Source organism: Aethalodelphis obliquidens, unplaced genomic scaffold, assembly GCF_003676395.1.
Source record: "Aethalodelphis obliquidens isolate GAN/ISIS:26980383/991018 unplaced genomic scaffold, ASM367639v1 scaffold50, whole genome shotgun sequence".
Taxonomy (NCBI): Eukaryota; Metazoa; Chordata; class Mammalia; order Artiodactyla; family Delphinidae; genus Aethalodelphis; species Aethalodelphis obliquidens.
Window position 1 is genome coordinate 2,652,418 of NW_020837994.1, and position 18,430 is coordinate 2,670,847.

Here is an 18,430-nt window from a genome sequence, read left to right on the forward strand (position 1 = left end):
CCCACGTCCCCTGAGTTGGCAGGCAGATTCTTAACCACTGCGCCCATGTCTTGTTCATCACTGTATGTCCTGCGCTCAAATTCAGTGTCATACACACATAAGGCACTCAAAACATTTTAGTAAGTGAAAGAGCTGTGTTAGAAGGGCACCAGGGCTTCGGGAATCCAGAAGGGTGCTATGGGTGGGTGCCATGACTGCCATGGGGAGATCAAGGAAGACTCCCAGGAGGAAGTGACATGTAGGCTGCCTTGAAGGGTAAGTAGGCATTTCTTGATCAGAAAAATGATTTTAATAATACCAGCTGGTCCTTCCTTTGTATTTTGCTTCTACTATGTGCCGAACACCATGTTGGTCACTTGATATATATAAATTTTATCCCAGCCTCCTAACGGCTTGGCTAGGTAGGGATTATTCCCATTTTACAGGTGAGATAACCGAGGCTGCGAGAGGTTAAGTGACCTGCCTGAGGCTCCACAGCCAGTGGGGCTGAGCTGGGAAATGCTCCTAGCCAGCTGGAGAGTTGTTCTTCCTCCGTGACACACAGAAAGGGCAGGAGAGGAACTGGCCAGATTTTAACAGGAAAGGTGCATAACCTCAGTCTGTATACGTTGTCCAACTTAGTCCCCACAAGAGCCCAGTTAGGTGGGAAGTCTTCCTACTCACACAGGTATAGTTCAGAGATGGGGAGACTGGACTAGAAGCTGGGACTCCTGGACTCAACGCTCAGCCTGCAACAGCTTCCCCACCAGGTGGGCATGGGCAGTGAAGGAAGGCAGGGCTGAGTGTGGGGCTGCCCAGATGACACAAAGGGTGCCCTGAGGCTACCTGCCTCCATCCGGGCACAGGCGGGAGGGTGGTGGGAGGTCTGTGCTCCCACCTCACAGTGAGGGGTGGGGTTGCTGGTGTGAAGGGTGGCAGGGCAGGTGGTGGAGGTCAAGGTTGGGCTGGGGCTGGACCAGCCACGTCGGCACCCTTGATGGCCCATCACAGCTCTGTGTGGAGCTTTCTTGCCACCTGGAGGCCACTGAAGGGACCTCCTTGTTAAAAGTCTCAGAAAGATGATGACCCTGCTGCACTGTGTGGGTCTTGGATGTGAGTGCAAGTGTGGGGAGATGGGGATTAACTTTTACTGAGCACCGACTATGTGCCCTACACTGCCGGGTACACATGAGGAAAGCTCTTAATTCTTAGAGCTTCCCTCAGGGGTAGCTATTACCATCCCAAGTTATAGAAGAGAAAACTGGGGTTTAGAGAATAACGTGACCAACCCAAGGCCACCTGGCAGGTCAGTGACGGAGCCTGGCACGTATGGGAGCGCAGGTCAGCTGGCTGTGGAGGAGAGGTGGTCGATATGCGTGAGCTCCATGCTCCACGGTTTACAGGAGGCGGTCAGTAACCAATGGGATTCCATATAATCTTTACTCCAGTCCCCGCAGCTAAAGCCACCTTGAGAGTAGCCCTTGTCTACCCACGCCCTGGCCACATCCCCAAACCCAGCACAACGCCTGGCACATAGGAGGTGTCTAATGAATGCTCATTCAAAGGAAGTGGTCCAGTGGGTGCTCTGGTGCTTAGCAACAGAGGCATTGGAGCCTGGCAGACCAGACTGGAAGCCCAGTTCTGCCACTCCTAGCTGTGTGGCCTTGGGCCAGATACTTAACCTCCCTGAGCTTCAGTTTCCTCACTAGTAAGATGGGAATGATAATAGTAAGTACCTCATAGAGCTGTGGTGAGAACGAAATGAGGTAACCCATGGTACCTGGCAAATAATATGTGGCCGAGAAATATTAACTATTAATAAGAGAAGGTAAATCAAGATCATACTGCAGAGCTGGGATTTGAACCCAGATCTCCACAACTTTAAAGGCTGATTCTTTCCATCATGCCATACAACCTGGGGGTCAGGCAGAGCTGAAGTGGTCAGGGAAGACTTCCTGGAAGAAGAGGTGCTAGAGGTTGGTAGGAAAGAGGGGAAGAGGCATTCTGGAAGAGAGGCCCAGCGTGAACAGAGGTGCGGCCGCTGGAAGGGCCATGGGAGCTTGGGACACAGCGAGGGGCCCAGGGGAGGTGGGGGTGAGATAGAGGGAGGCCTGGCTGCCAGGTGCTGGGCTGAACTGCTCTGAGAGGGGCTGGGAGGAGGCGGCTGACGGGGAGGCCCCGAGGTCAGTGAACGCTTCTGCAGGAGCAGAGCAGTTGGTTTTGCCACTCTCACCCCTCCAATTTCCCTCCTTTTCCCACAGCCCCCGCTTGACTTATCCCCTCCCCTGGACTTTCCTCCCTTTCCTTTTGCTCATGTGGCCTCTTCTGCTGGTATCATGCCTCCCCCTACCTCTGCCAGTGGAGCCCTCCTCATCCTTCAAAGCCTATCTCAAAGGTTACCGACTCTCCAGAGACCCTTCCTGGGCCCCTGTCAGAAGCGCAGCTGCCTCTGTGCTCCCAGAGCTCTGGGGAAGCATCTCTGGGCGCACGCACCACATTTTCCCTGCAGGTGCTCTCTGGGGGACTTGGTCCTTCAATACCTCTTGCTGTCACCTTTCTTCCTCTCTCTCTGTGACATGGACATGTCTGCTCAGCTCCCCTACGTGCCTACCGCCAGGGTTTCATTTGTGGGGGGAGCACGGAGTCCACATGTCCAGGCATGAGCTGATCCACCTGGCTGTCCCAGCAAGAAGTAGAAAGTGTTCTGACACTTCAAACACACCTACTGAGAAGCGGCCAGCTCTCAGACTTCCTTTTGTTTTTCATGTCATTCCTCTGTCTTGGTGTAAACCAGAGATGACAAACTCAACAGGGGAGCCGAGAGGAGGCCCAACAGGAGGGGAGAGCTAAGCTGTGTTATATAACTTACCAAGACAGGAGTTTGATGCTGCCGTCAACAAATTACATTGTCAGTTTGTCAGCTGAATTCCCAGTGCTGCTAGATCTCAGGTGAAATTTAGGGCACTGATCTCAGGGAGGGAATTAGAGGCCATATGGCAGGATTTGGACGATTTAGAGCTCCCCTAGCTCCAGTAAATCCCCGTGCAGCACCAGCTGCCTTGCCTGAAGACCTTGAAGTGACCTTGTCTTGGAAGTTACCCTGCAAAGTGTTCTAGTTGTTTATTGCAGAGAAACAAGCCACTCCACACTTAGTGGCTTAAAATGACAATTCACTCTTTTTCCCAGTTCTGCGGGGTGGCTGAGCAGTCCTTCTACTGGTCTTGTCTGGGTTCGCTCGGGTGACTGTATCCACTGGACGCTGGGCTCAGCTGGGATGGCTGGGCGCTGAGCCTCTCTCTTATGTGTGCCTGCATCCCCGTCTTCTTCCTGGCACCGTGGTGGCCTCAGGATTCTGAGAGGATAAAGGCGGGAGCTAAGCCTCTGAGGCCTGGGCTCTGCAGCTTATAACATGTCGCTTCCATCACATCCTGTTGGTCAAAGCAAGTCACGAGGCCAGCCTGGATTCGAGGGGTGAAAAAGAGACTTCACGTCTGGATGGAAAGAGCAGCGAAATATCATGGGCGTGATTTCAATCTACCCCACAGGGGGAGGCCAAGTCTCTTCACGCACCAATCCCATTGTCTCCAGTCCCATAACTGGGATTAGACACTTTCCTGTCTCAGAAGACTAGTTCCAGAGTCAGATGGGGGAGGAGGAAGCAGCCACATCAGAAGAATTGCAAGATTTTGCTAATTTATATCACCAAGAAGTCTGGATGATATATGCGGGAATGTTTTCTGTGGGTGCTAGTGCATGGAGGCAGGAACACAGTTTTCACTGGGCTGGATTTATTAATATGCGTACATTTACCTAAGATTCCAGAGTCAGTGTGCCAGTTTGAGCACCTAGGAGTGGTTTTCACTGTTTGCTTAGCTGGTTGACTGAAACCTGGATTCAACTGAGGCCTATGCTTAGTTGATATTGAAATGCCAGAATTCCTTGCTTTATCATAGAGGAAGGAATCCAGTGCTAAGGCAGGGAGCAATGTTGATGTGGATTTACCCTGTGTGACCCACTCACATACTCCCAAGCCAAGTTCCACACTCCCGACTTCCTCTTATAGAGCCTGGAGGAAATTCCCTTCGCCAAGGCATGAAGAAACATGTTAGTGAGGGGAGCATCTCTGAAACGTGATGCAGTACTTGTTCTCTGCAGGCTAGGGATACTAGTGAAAGACACTGCCACAGAAATGGGCTCCATGATTTTAGTGGAAATGATGGGATCCCAGGGGAGCAGAGCACAGACAGCAGCACTTGGCCATCTGGGACGTCAGATGCCAAGTGGTACTCAGAATGGTCTAACCCACAGATGTCTTTAGCAAAGACTAATTGTTTAAGGGCCAAATAGGACCAAAGGGACCAAATGGATAGGCAGCCTCTAAGTCCTCCTTAATGTATAACAGAAACAACAAAGCAAAACAACAAACAAAACCCTCCAGGCCTGGTAGCAGAAGCCTGATTTGACCCACTCTGAAAGAGAACGTTGGTCCCTCACCCAAAGCCCCTTGAATGGAAGAGAGGTCAGTACCCTTCAGAGCGGCCCCTTCAATAGCACCCCAGATACATACTGGGGTGTACCTACCTTCCACAAAGGGCCCTAGGCCATTTGCCAGAGAACTGTGCTCTGTGAAAAGAAAATACACAGGCTTTTCAGGGATTAGCAGACCTTGGGCTTATCTAATGCTAATTCCTGAGGACATAGAAAGCCACTGTGTAGAGGCTCAGGTGCATCAGGTGACAACTGGACCTTGACTCAAGTCCAGGCATGGTGCCTGGACTCATCCTGCAATTGTATTTTTAGTTTTAGGGTGTATAATTGAAATTTACAGCACACATGAGCCTCTAGACCTGTGGAATAAGGGCCATTATGGTAGAAAGGGCCACGTGGAAGCTTCTGGAACTTTTTCTTCTTACCAATCAATAAACTGGTACAGATCTGGGAGAATCACAGAAATTTGTGCCCTCATCAAAACTTGAGAGATGCAGGCTGGTTTCTATTACATCCCACTTAATTTACTTCTTGGGTCTGTGCAGAAGGCACAGGTCTTGGAGAATGGCAGCGAATTATCATAAGCTTACTCAGATGATTCCAGCAGCTACTATTCTAGGTATGGTCTTTTTATGGGAGCAAATACACATATATTTTGTTACTTAATGTGAAACTATTTATCTGAAAAAGAATTTTTTTTTAAACTTCCTCTGTGGAAAATACCAGAAGCAGCTTTCTTTTTCTTGGCAGGGACAGCAATACAGCTTTCTCATCTTGTCTTGAAACTCCCCAAGTCTCTGATTCTCTGTTACAATGTAACCTGTGGGGATTTTGACCATCCTCCCATAACACACAACATCATACTTGTCTGCTACACTGATTACATCATGTTCCTAGGATTCAGAGAGTGGAAAGTAGCAGGTACTTTAGATGCATTGATAAGATACAAATGTGCTGAGAATGGGAGATGAATCCCATAAGAACATAGGGCCCTGCCCCCTGAGTGAAGTTTCTGGGTGTTCAGTGGTCTGGATCGTGCCAGGAAACATATATTAGTCAGGGTTCTCCAGAGAAACAGAATCAATAGAAGATACAGCTATAGATATGTGTATATAGAGATAGATACAAAGAGATGTATTATAAGGAATTGACTCACAGGATTACGGAGGCTGAGAAGTCTTGTGATCTTCTGTTTGTAAGCTGGAGACCTAGGAGAGCCAGTGGTATAGTTCCAGTCCAAGTTTGAAGTTCTGAAAAGCAGGAGAGCTGATGGTGTTTAGTTCTAGCCTGAAGGCAGGGGAAGACCAATGTCCTAGCTTGAAGACAGCCAGGCAGAGAGCAAATTCTCCCTTACTCAGCCTTTTATTCTATTTCAACAAATTAGATGAGGCCCACCCACACTGGGGAGGCCAATCTGCTTCACTCAGTCTACAGATCCAATGTTAATCTCATTCCTTACAAACACACCCAGAATAATGTTTGACCAAATATCTTGGCACCCAATGGCCCAGTCAAGTTGACACATAAAATTGTCACATCCTGAAAAGTGAAAGGGATTTGCTGTTTTCTGTCCCTAGCAGTAAGAAAGAAGCACACTCGTTGGGCTTCTGTGTATTTTGGTGGCAATGTATGTCACATTTTGGTGTTCCGCTCTGATTTATGGAGTAACTAGTAAGAACCAAACTGAGTTCATCCTCCTGCCCAAACCTTCCGTTTCCTGTTTTCCTATTCATCCACTCAACACATAGTTATTACATATCTGTTGGGTGTGTAGGCAAGAATGGAAGATTCTGTAATAGACAAAGAAATCACTGCTATAATAAAAATGATGGACAAGACCAAGTGTTGACAAGAATGTGGAGAAACTAGAACGTTTCATATGTTGCTGGTGAGAATATAAGATGGTGCAGCCCTTGCCCCCCCAAGAATCAGGTCTAAGCTCACAGAGGATGTTAAACTGGATGGGCTGAGATGGAGAGGGGGGAAAAGTGTAGGTGCTTTGATGGATGAGGGGGTAGACTGGCCTGACTTGGGAATGGGGGTGTGTAGAAAGGGCAGGGAGCTGGGGGGTCTGGATTATGGGGCCTCTGAGGGATGGGCTCAGATGTGGATGGCTACAGGAGTATCTGGGGAATGGCATTAACACCACACAACCTGGGCAGGCTTTGGGAGCTCCGCAGCCAAACATGGTGCAGTGGGTGTGGGGCTGCCAGTGCCCCTCTGGCTGGGCTGGGGCAGCCATAGTGACAACCTATGTGTCTTCTCAGGATGGCCTAAGCCTCCTGGACCTAGGGACAGGGTGAGGCTCTAGGAAAATGACTAATATTAGAGTTCCTGCCCTCCAGTGAGAGGAGGGGCTCCAACTTGATTTAATTTGATTTATCAGAATAAAGAAATGCCTCATTTCTTACACCCTGAGTGCCATCATGTAATTCACATACAGAATTACAAACTGTGATATATGTGACGTAAGAGGGGGCCATAGAGATAGAGAAAAGAAGGCAGATTCACCATTTATTTAGCTGGTAGAGGGCGCAGGTCTTAGTGACGGATTGGAAGTGGAGGGCTGGTAATTGGTGCAAAAAAATATTTCCAGGTTTCGGACTGAGAATGGCGTGCATTCCCCATCCCCTTCCTCTAGGTGATCCATCCTCGCCGCGACAAAGACAAAGACTACGGAAGGTGCCGCTGCAGTACGATTTGGCCCCATGGTCTACCCTGAATCCGCACGCACCGCCTCCTCACTACACAAAAATGCCAAAAGGTGCCCAGGCAGTGCGGGGGGGTGTCCCCGGCAGGTGTTCAGGGCGGGGATCACAGTGCGAGAGGAGTAAAATCGCAGTCTTTCCTTGGATCCGCCACAAGGGGCTCCAGCGAGGCCTCAGCCCAGCTCCAAGAGGGCCCCCCAGACCCGCCTTCGGGGGGCGCTCGCCCGCGGGTCCCCAGGCTTCTCTAGACAGCCCGCTCCCAGGCCCTGGCCCGACCCCGCGCCGAGAAGCTCCGGCAACTGGGCCCGGAGCCCAGACGGGGAAACTGACCTGGCCGCACGGGCAAGACGGCGTGCGCGTGCGAGGACGGCCGCGGCTGGGGACTGGGGCTCAGCGCCGCCCGCCCGGGGGGTATGTCGGATCCCCAGCTGTCAGATTCAGAGCCGGGAGCCTGGTTAAGGGCTCTTGGGCGGAGCCTGGGCATCTTCGGGATCCGAGTTTCGGATGCCGGCGCGCTTCCGAGGCCGCTCCGCGGGGAAGGGGCGCCGCCCTCTCCTCCCTCCCTCAGGCAGCCGCGTCTGGGTGGGGTTACTGGCCGCGGCCCGCCGGGGTCCTTTATCTGGATTCGCCAGGCCGCCGAGGGGCGGGATTGAGAGGGGTGGAGACGGCGCGTGCTGGGGAAGGGCTGGGAAATGGCTGCAGCTGGGAAGAACCAGGCTTAGGATGAAGTCTGCATCTGAGAAGGGCCAAGAGCATCTAGTTCATTTCCCGCCTTTCGCCGCCCCAGCCCAGGGCGGGGGCCTGAGCCGACCACCTCCGTCACTGGGCCTTCTTCCAATGCAGTAGAGAGCTGGGCGTGATGCAGGTGAGGCGGTGGCCTGCAGCTCAATCCTGATCTGGAGGATTTCTGCCTCAGTATCACCTCTTATCATCAGAGCCACTTTATCATCAGGAGGAAATTGAGGTGGCTGGCGCTGGGCTGGAGGCCGACCTGCTTCCGCCACTGCCGCCTCTCGGTCATCTGCACTCTCTCCCTCAGCTTTGGACCCTGGGCATCGCTCTCCTTATTGAATCACTCCTGGCACCGCAGGCCCTGGTCTCTCCTTACAGCTTTGGGCGAGACCTTCCTCAGCCTCCTTTGTGCCCTTCTCTTCCTACCTTTAAAAAGTCATCAGAGCCTTGGGCTGGGCCCACTTCTCTTTCCATTCTGACAGTGTCCCTGAGGGAGCTCAGCCTCCCCATGTGGGGCTGACCCCCACACATTGTTTCCAGGCAGCTGTCTCTTCAGAGGCGGAGCCCTGGTAGCCAGTGGCTTTCTGGACATTTGCCCCTGGATGTTGCCCATCACAGAGAGAGCACCATCTATGTGGCCCGTGGGAATGTGTGTGCCACGGGACCAGGTGTGTGGGTCAGAGGGAGAACTGAAAGGAGGGGCGCGGTGTCCGTACACAATACTTCTTTAGCCTCAGCGTGGTCTTTTCTTATCTGCAGGGCCCTATTAGAATTTATATGGCAGCAAACTCTGTGCTGGGTGAGCCAGGAAGAATCCTCATGGTGTGTGTGTGTGTGTGTGTGTGTGTGTGTGTGTGTTTATAGAGGTGGCTTGTGGGGCAGAAAACACTGGTGCTGTTGGGAGTGGGGTGAGGAGGCGGGACTGGGGCCTGTTGCTCAGAAAACTTCACCATTTGGAAGTCATCAGTACTTCCTGTGATTTCTCTGTTAGAACCAAGCTGAGCTTCTTAAAAAAGAGACCTTTAAAAGGCGTTAGTGTTCATAATGGGTCTCAAAGGTCTTAAAGGGGTAGGAGTGTTCCTTGGGAGCCAGCTTTGGTGGGGTCTACAGGTGGAGCTCTCCCCACACCCCCAGGCCCCTGAGGGCTCTGGGTTTTAAAGGGGAGGCTACTGTGACCCACACCAGTGGGATCCTAGCAGGACCCATCTCTGAGCAAGGCTGAGCCTTAGCCCCCAGCCTTCTTCCCAGTAACACGCTCACAGCCTACAGGACTGGCTCCCTGACTCCCTCCCTGAGGTCCTGGGGTTCAGAAAATTGGTCACCCCTCCCTGGTCTCCGTTGTCTGCCCCAGAGGCCTGCTACACCCTGTGGTCAGGCCCTCAGGAAAATCAGGTTTCTTTGATTCAAGGACTTCCAGAGGGGGCTTACCCTGGCCCTCCCAGCCACATCCATGATACCCCTTCCTACCCCTGCTGCCTGGGCTGTCTCTACTTCATAGCCACTTTCTCTGAGAAGGTTTCCTGGATGCCCCTACTAGATTTTCTCTCTTCACTGTCCTCTCAAAGCCAGGCCTTTAGTTGTCCTAGGGCCTCATCCCACGCCACCTTTTATTGTCATAAGACTGGAACTTCTGTACCACAGTGACCTCATGCCCAGCACTGAGCGAGGCACAAAGTGAGGGCTGAGGACAAGTCAACTGCAGGCATGAATGAGTGGGGGGCTTCAGGCGTTGTTTTAAAAGCCCTGGCTGAGCTGTCCTGGATACTGAATGAGGACCAGCAAATGTTAGGTTCTGCCCTCATGAGTGTCCCGGGACCCTTCTGATCAGAGGCCTGGTTTACTCAAGAAGCGTGACCCCTGGAGGACCTTTAGGACTGAGCCCTTGGCAAACAACTGTCATCCAGGGTTATCCTGGGCACCTGGGTCCCTGCTCCTGTTTCCTCTGCAGGTTCCTCTGCAGAAAGACCAAGTCACGATTAGAAGCTTGGAATTTTCAGCCCCACCTTCCATCCTCTGGGAAGGGGAGAGGGGCTGGAGATTGAGTTAATCATTGATTATGCCAGCATGATGAAACCTTCATAAAAATCCCCAGAGTCTGAGGTTCGGAGAGCTTCTGGGTTGCTGGGGGCACTGGCAGGGTGGTGTGCTTGGCAAGGGCAGGGTGGCTCCGTGCCCTTCCCCTATGCTTCTCTTCCATCTGGATGTATTCTTTATCCTTTGAGGATAAATCAGTAAACATAAGTACGTGTTTCCCAGAGTTCTGTGAGCCATTCTGGCAAATTATTGAACCCAAGCAGGGGGTTGTGGGAATGCTGATTTATAGCAAGTCAGTCAGAAGTACAGGCGATAGCCTGGGACTTGCAATTGGCATCTGAAGTTGGGGGGGGGTGCGGGGGGACAGTCCTGTGGGACTGAGCCCTTCACCTGTGGGAGCTGACGCTGTCTCTAGGTAGATAGCGTCAGAATTGATTTCAATGTAGGGCCCCCCAGTTGGTGTTAGATAATTGCTTGATGTGAGGGACCTCCTCCACCCCCACCCCCCCCAACCACCTCTGGTGTCAGAAGTGAAGTGTGATCACAGTGAGAGTAAAAGGGAAACACATGTGTGTCCCGCCCATACCCTCACGATGGGGTCCTGTCCTCCGTCTCCAAGCAACTCCCACCCACTCCCATCTCATACCGACAGCTCACAGGAGCTGGGAATTTCTCAGATGGCCCGGTTGGATGACTGCAGAGCCCTGAATGCCCACCCTCAAATGTGCATGGCGCACACACACACACACACACACACACACACACACTCAAATGAAGCCAGGCAGGGAGAGAGACACTGCTGAGCCGAGGGACAAGTTTTATTAGATTCCAGCAAGACTATACAATACGTGTTTCATGCAGATTAAATAAGTGTCTTTGCCGCCCCTGAGAGGGAGCATTTTCATTGCTAGCTCCTTCTTTGGCATGTCGAGGGGTGAGTGTCAAGGAGAACTCTCAACATATTCTGCATAGGGGACAGTTGGGATCATGACTGGGGGTGGAGGTGGTACAGTGGGCAGCTGAGGGCTCCTGAGACCTTGAATCTTCAGAGGCTCAGGGACCACAGGACCTTGGTCCTTTGCTGGTGGTGGCACCAGAGGACCTTGATCTTTCAGAGGCACTGGGGGTATAGGAACTTGATTCTTCACAGGCTCTGGGACCACGGGGCCTTGATCCTTGACTAGTTCCGGACCTTGATTCTTTACAGGTTCTGCAATTACAGCATCGTGATCCTTTAGGAGCTCTGGGGCCCCTCCACCTTGATCTGTGACTGGCTCTGGGACCACTGAACCTTGATTCTTTCCAGACTCAGAGAGCACAGAAACTTCATTCTTCACAGGTGCTGTGACCATGGCACTTTGATCCTGCGGTTGCTCTGGGACCATAGGACCTTGATCCTTGACAAGTGCTGGGCCCATGGGGCCTTTGCCCACAGGTTCAGGGGCCATGGGGCCTTGATTCTTGACAGGTGCTTGGACCCCAGGGCCTTGACCCTTGACAGGTGCTGGGGCCACGGGGCCTTGATCCTTCAGAAGCTCTGGTACCACGGAACCTTGATCTTTAACTCTTGCTGGAACCATAGGACTTTGATTCTCTAGAGGCACTGGGGCCAAGGAATCTTGGTCCTTGACTGGTGCTGAGATCACAGAACCTTCCTTCTTTAAAGGCTCAGGGACCACGTGATCTTGATCCTTAACTGAGGCAGGGACTATGGGACCTAGATCCTTCAGAGACCCCGGGACCACAGGAGGTTGATCCTTCAGAGGCTCTGGGACTGTGGGGTCTTGACCCTTTGAAGGCGTTTGGATCACAGGACCTTGATCTTTCAGAGGCCCAGGGCCCACGGGACCTTGATCTTTGTCTGGTTCTGTGGTTACAGGACCTTGACTCTTACGTGAATCACTGGTGGGTTCGACCTGGTTCCTGCAGAGGAGAGAGAGGTGGTCACTGTGAGGGCCAGTGCTCAGGCCAGGGACAGGGCAGAGCACAGATTGCCTGATAAGTCTTGGCCTAGTGGAGCCTGGGCAGGGCAGCTCTTGCTGGAGAGTCGGGAGGAGAACCTGATCTCCACGTCCTTAGTACAGAATGTGGGGCTGGGTGGGGAGCAGGCTTGGGAATTGGTCATTCAATGTGCTTGCCAATTGATTATAACCTGCGCGTGGCACGGAGGGCAGCCCCTGGGTGACAGCGGCAGCACCGTAGCGGGACTCAGAGTCCTCCAGTGAGCGTCCTAGCAGCCTGTCCACCCCACACTCCACAGGACACGCTTCCTTCCTCCAGAATATCTGGGCCCATCCTGGGGGCCCATCTTAGCTATCCTCTCAGAGGACCCTACAGGCTAGGGTGCTCCTGTTCTCAGGGCCTTCCCAGACTCCTTCCCTCCCCAACCCCCTAGTTAAGTGCTGAGTGGGGAGGGGCAAAGGGTCCACGGCATGCATGAAAGAAAGAGGGAATGTTCCTCTTCCCCACCTCCCTGAAAAGGGAAAACGTAAAAACGTATTTTATCACTGACATTGCTTACAACAGCCAGCCGGCCGGGGTGACAATAAAAAGCAGACCAGCTTTTAATTGGTTTTATTATTGCTTTTAAATTCTCTATAAACAATGCTCCCCATTGTCGCCTGTATCACATTTGGTAGGTGACTGGCTGGGACTCCCCGTTCAGGCAGTGAAGAGGCCCTGCTCCCCTCACTCCGTCCCCACTCTGGTTCCCTCTACTCTCCCTGGGCCCTTGCCCTCACTTACTCCAAGGCTCTGGGGCTGATTTCCCGGCAACCAAGAGTCCAGGCCTCTCATCAGAACCCTCACAGGCTGCTCCACCTGCCTCACCGTGGACCCCCGCCCCACCTCTCGGCCCACCCACATCATGGAGAGCAGGTGACATCACTGACACCAAGGGCAAACGTTGCCACACTCAGACCACCCCAGTCAAGATGAGAGTGCACCCTCCTGCCCTGCAGGCTGGGCTCAGCCAGTGTCACAAGCCTACGCACACTTACAGCACATTCTACTTTCCAAATCACTTCTTTCCAAAGCTCATTTCAGCAACCCAGCAATCCTGTGAAGCTCGAAGGGAGGATTTATTACCCTTACTTGTGTGATATACAGATGAAGAAACTGAGGTCGAGTGGGCAAGTGATATGGGAAGTAAGGGGACCTGCATGGACTGTAAAGTCTGGGTCTTTCCACTCCCGGGGCCTGTGCTCCTTCCCTTATAGCACCTGCCACATAGTAGGTGCTCGATCTTGGTTGTTATTATTACTCTTTTACACATTGCAGTCAAGTCTTTATGCTTAAAATCATTTCAGTATTTTAACAGTTCCTATAGTTTAAAGCTGGTCCAGTAAGACTTCTACTTGGTAACACTTTCTTAGCTCATTATGGTTTCATCTTTCTGGGCCCCAAGTGTGTCATCTATTTCATTGGGTAAAATGATATTGACTCAGAAATTTATGATGATGAGAAATTATGTACATACAGCACCTTGTACCATATTACTATGTAATATTATAATTATTTTTCTATTTACTTACACACATCTGGACTACTTTTATTCTGACATGTCATCCTGATCCAGAAGCTTTTTACTATATTTAGCACCTTGAGCCCTTAGGAACTGACATCTCTCAGAAGAGTACACAGTGCCCCAGGCAGCCTGTCCATCCAGTCCCTCTTGATGTCTCTGAGCATCACAGTGGACAGAGAGGGGCCGGGGTGGCTTGCTGGTTCAGCACATCACAGAGCACAGCTGTCCCAGCCACGTGAACCCCGCTGGCTGCCATCAGTAGGACCTTAGTGTCTGTGGAGGGAGCCAGGCAAGGCCACGAAAAACATGCAGAATCCAAGGATGGCATTAAAATACCTCTAATACTTGGTGGTTGGCCAGAAAGGAAAAAAAAAAACCTAATTCAGAATAGAATCCAGCAGGACACTGATTAGATGAATCCTATCTGCGAGTGAACAACTTGGGTAGAGTCATCCTGAAAGGGGTGATGAAGCTGAGACTGGAGACAAAAGAGGTGACCAGGATTTAACTTGATCTCAGGAGCTTGGGTTGCAAAACCTATCCCATTGGCAGGACATGGACTCAGTGTCCCCTGCTGGCATGGAGATTTAAAAGAGGGCCAGACCCACAGCACGGGGTGCAAAGTATAGTTTCCCGACGTTTGGTGCACTGGCTCCCATGCCCTGCCTCATTTTTCTGAATAAGCATTCTCAGCCAGCTGTGAACTAACCTTAAATTTGCTCAGATATACACCCCTATGTTGCTCTGGTTAGTAAACTTGTTTCCTTAGTAAGTAAGTGTCTTTAATCATGGAAATTTTAGAAAAAAAATTAGAAATGATAAATTAAATCAAATCTATATATTACCTTTTGTGGGTATTAAATTTAGGGAAAATCTGTGTAGATTTAGTTTGAAAGTATTTGTAATGTTTAAAATAATTTGGCATATTATATCTAACAGATTAGCTTTAAAAAAGGTGTAATTTAAAAATTAATTTAGACTTGATTTTAAGTTGAAAGATATAAGTTAACTGTCCTGAAGCTCTCATACTGTAAAGAAGCCAAGTCTGGACTTTTGGAAAAGCCACTTGGAAAGGCCATATGGAGAAAGCAAGAGGTACCCAGCCAGCTCCCAGCTGCTCCAACCCCCAGCCGTTCAACTCACCCCTGTTGATACACTGGAAATTTTAGGCGAGGCCGTGTGGCTGACAGGGTCTTGGTGCTCTGGCCAGGTGTCAGGCCTGTGCCTCTGAGGTGGGGGAGCCGAGTTCAGGACATTGGTCTACCAGAGACCTCCCAGCTCCATGTAACATTAAACGGCAAAAGCTCTCCCAGAGATTTCCATCTCAATGCTGAGACCCAGGTCCACTCAATGACCAGCAAGCTACAGTGCTGGACACCCCATGCCAAACAACTAGCAAGACAGGAACACAAACCCACCCATTAGCAGAGAGGCTGTCTAATATCAGAATAGGGTCACAGACACCCCAAAACACACCACCGGACATGGTCCTGCTCACCAGAAAGATCCAGCCTCATCCACCAGAACACAGGCACCAGACCGTCCAGCACAAAGCCTATACAACCCACTGAACCAACCTTAGCCGCTGGGGGCAGACACCAAAAACAACGGGAACTACGAACCTTCAGACTGCGAAAAGGAGACCCCAAACACAGTAAGTTAAGCAAAATGAAAAGCCAGAGAAACACACAGCAGATGAAGGAGCAAGGTAAAAACCCATCAGACCAAACAAATGAAGAGGAAATAGGCAGTCTACCTGAAAAAGAATTCAGAGTAATGAGAGTAAAGATGATCCAAAATCTTGGAAATAGAATGGAGAAAATATAAGAAACATTTAACAAGGACCTAGAAGAACTAAAGAGCAAACAAACAATGATGAACAACACAATAAATGAAATTAAACATTTTCTAGAAGGAATCAATAGCACAATAACCGAGGCAGAAAAACGGATAAGTGCCCTGGAAGATAAAATAGTGGAAATAACTACTGCAGAGCAGAATAAAGAAAAAAGAATGAAAAGAATTGAGGACAGTCGTAGTGTTTCCTGGGACAACATTAAACTCACTGATATTCGAATTATAGGGGTCCCAGAAGAAGAAGAGAAAATAAAAGGACTGAGAAAATATTTGAAGAGATTATAATTGAAAACTTCCCTAATATGGAAAAGAAATTGTCAATCAAGTCCAAGAAGCACAGAGAGTCCCATACAGGATAAATCCAAGGAGAAACACACCAAGACACATATTAATCAAACTATAAATAATTAAATACAAAGAAAAAATATTAAAAGCAGCAAGGGAAAAACAACAAATAACATACAACGGAATCCCCATAAGGTTAACAGCTGATCTTTCAGCAGAAACTCTGCAAGCCAGAAGGGACTGGCAGGACATATTTAAAGTGATGAAAGGGAAAAACATACAACCAAGATTACTCTTCCCAGCAAGGATCTCATTCAGATTAAACAGAGAAATTAAAATCTTTACAGACAAGCAAAAGCTAAGAGAATTCAGCACCACCAAACCAGCTTTACAACAAATGCTAAAGGAACTTCTCTAGGCAGGAAACACAAGAGAAGGAAAACACCTACAATAACAAACTCAAAGCAATTAAGAAAATGGTAATAGGAACATACATATCAATAATTACCTTAAATGTAAATGGATTAAATGCTCCCACCAAAAGACATAGACTGGCTGAATGGATACAAAAACAAGACCCATATATACGCTGTCTACAAGCAACCCACGTCAGACCTAGGGACACATACAGACTGAAAGTGGGGGGAAAAAGATATTCCATGTAAATGGAATTCAAAAGAAAGCTGGAGTAGCAAGTCTCATATCAGACAAACTAGACTTTAAAATTAAAACTATTACAAGAGACAAAGAAGGACACTACATAATGATCAAGGAATCAATCCAAGAAGAAGAAGATATAACAGTTGTAAATATTTATGCACCCGACATAGGAGCACATCAATACATAAGGAAAATGCTAACAGCTGTAAAAGGGGAAATCAACAGTAACACAATCATAGTAGGGGACTTTAACACCCCACTTTCACCAATGGACAGATCATCTAAAATGAAAATAAGTAAGGACACACAAGCTTTAAATGATACATTAAACAAGATGGACTTAATTGATATTTATAGGACATTCCATCCAAAAACAGCAGAATACGCTTTCTTAAATGCTCATGGAACATTCTCCAGGATAGCTCATATCTTGGGTCACATATCAAGCCTTGGTAAATTTAAGAAAATCAAGTATCTTTTCCGACCACAACGCTGAGAATAGATATCAATTACAGGAAAAAATCTGTAAAAAATACAAACACATGGAGGCTACACAATACACTACTAAATAACCAAGAGATCACTGAAGAAATCAAAGAGGAAATCAAAAAATACCTAGAAACAAATGACAATGAAAACATGATGACCCAAACCCATGGGATGCAGCAAAAGCAGTTCTAAGAGGGAATTTTATAGCAATACAATCCTACCTCAAGAAATAAGAAACATCTCAAATAAACAACCTAACCTTACACCTAAAGAAATTAGATAAAGAACAAAAAAACTCCAAAGTTAACAGAGGGAAAGAAGTCATAAAGATCAGATCAGAAATGAATGAAAAAGAAATGAAGGAAACAGTAGCAAAGATCAATAAAACTAAAAGCTGGTTCTTTGAGAAGACAAACAAAATTGATACACCATTAGCCAGACTCATCAAGAAAAATGGGGAGAAGACTCAAATCAATAGAATTAGAAATGAAAAAGGAGAAGTAACAACTGACACTGCAGAAATACAAAGGATCATGAGAGATTACTACAAGCAACTATATGCCAATAAAATGGACAACCTGGAAGAAATGGACAAATTCTTAGAAAAGCACAACCTTCTGAGACTGAACCAGGAAGGAATAGAAAATATAAACAGACCAATCACAAGTGTTGAAATTGAGACTGTGATTAAAAATCTTCCAACAAACAAAAGGCCAGGACCAGATGGAGTCACAGGCGAATTCTATCAAACATTTAGAGAAGAGCTAACACCTATCCTTCTCAAACTCTTCCAAAATATAGCAGAGGGAGGAAAGTCCCAAAGTCATTCTACAAGGTCACCATCACCGTGGTCACTCCCAAAGTCATTCTACAAGGTCACCATCACCGTGCTACCAAAACCAGACAAAGATGTCACAAAGAAAGAAAACTACAGGCCAATATCACTGATGAACATAGATGCAAAATCCTCAACACAGTACTAGCAAAGAGAATCCAACAGCACATTAAAAGGATCATACACCATGATCAAGTGGGGTTTATCCCAGGAATGCAAGGATTCTTCAATATACACAAATCAATAAATGTGATAAACCATATTAACAAATTGAAGGAGAAAAACCATATGATCATCTCAATAGATGCAGAAAAAGCTTTTGAGAAAATTCATCACTCATTTATGATAAAAAAAAAACTCTCCAGAAAATAGGCATAGAGGGAACTTACCTGAACATAATAAAGGCCATATATGACAAACCCACAGCCAACATCGTTCTCAATGGTGAAAAACTGAAACCATTTCCTCTAAGATCAGGAACAAGACAAGGTTGTCCACTCTCACAACTATTATTCAACATAGTTTTGGAAGCTTTAGTCACAGGAATCAGAGAAGAAAAAGAAATAAAAAGAATCCAAATTGGAAAAGAAGTAAAGCTGTCACTGCTTGCAGATGACATGATACTATACCTAGAGAATCCTAAAGATGCTACCAGAAAACTACTAGAGCAAATCAATGAATTTGGTAAAGTAGCAGGACACAAAATTAATGCAAAGAAATCTCTTGCATTCCTATACACTAATGATGAAAAATCTGAAGGAGAAATTAAGGAAACACTCCCATTTACCACTGCAACAAAAAGAATACAATACCTAGGAATAAACCTACTTAAGGAGA

At 48.4% G+C, this 18,430-nt stretch overlaps 1 protein-coding gene and 1 long non-coding RNA gene across 2 annotated transcripts in view; both read right to left on the minus strand.

Moving 5' to 3' along the window:
- LOC113607778 (uncharacterized) lies at window positions 1-7,758 on the minus strand. Its single transcript, XR_003428069.1, has 3 exons — window positions 7,506-7,758; window positions 5,624-5,717; window positions 1-3,470 (listed from the first exon to the last, which is right to left on the minus strand). It is a non-coding gene; the product is annotated as an uncharacterized LOC113607778 (long non-coding RNA).
- Window positions 7,759-10,759: 3,001 nt separating this feature from the next.
- Window positions 10,760-18,430, minus strand: part of MAP6 (microtubule associated protein 6) — a 79,190-nt gene continuing 71,519 nt past the window's right edge. Inside the window, exon 4 of the mRNA XM_027083423.1 lies at window positions 10,760-11,864. Coding sequence (XP_026939224.1) covers window positions 10,883-11,864 — 982 coding nt within the window. The 3' untranslated portion in view covers window positions 10,760-10,882. The remainder of the gene's footprint in view (window positions 11,865-18,430) is intronic.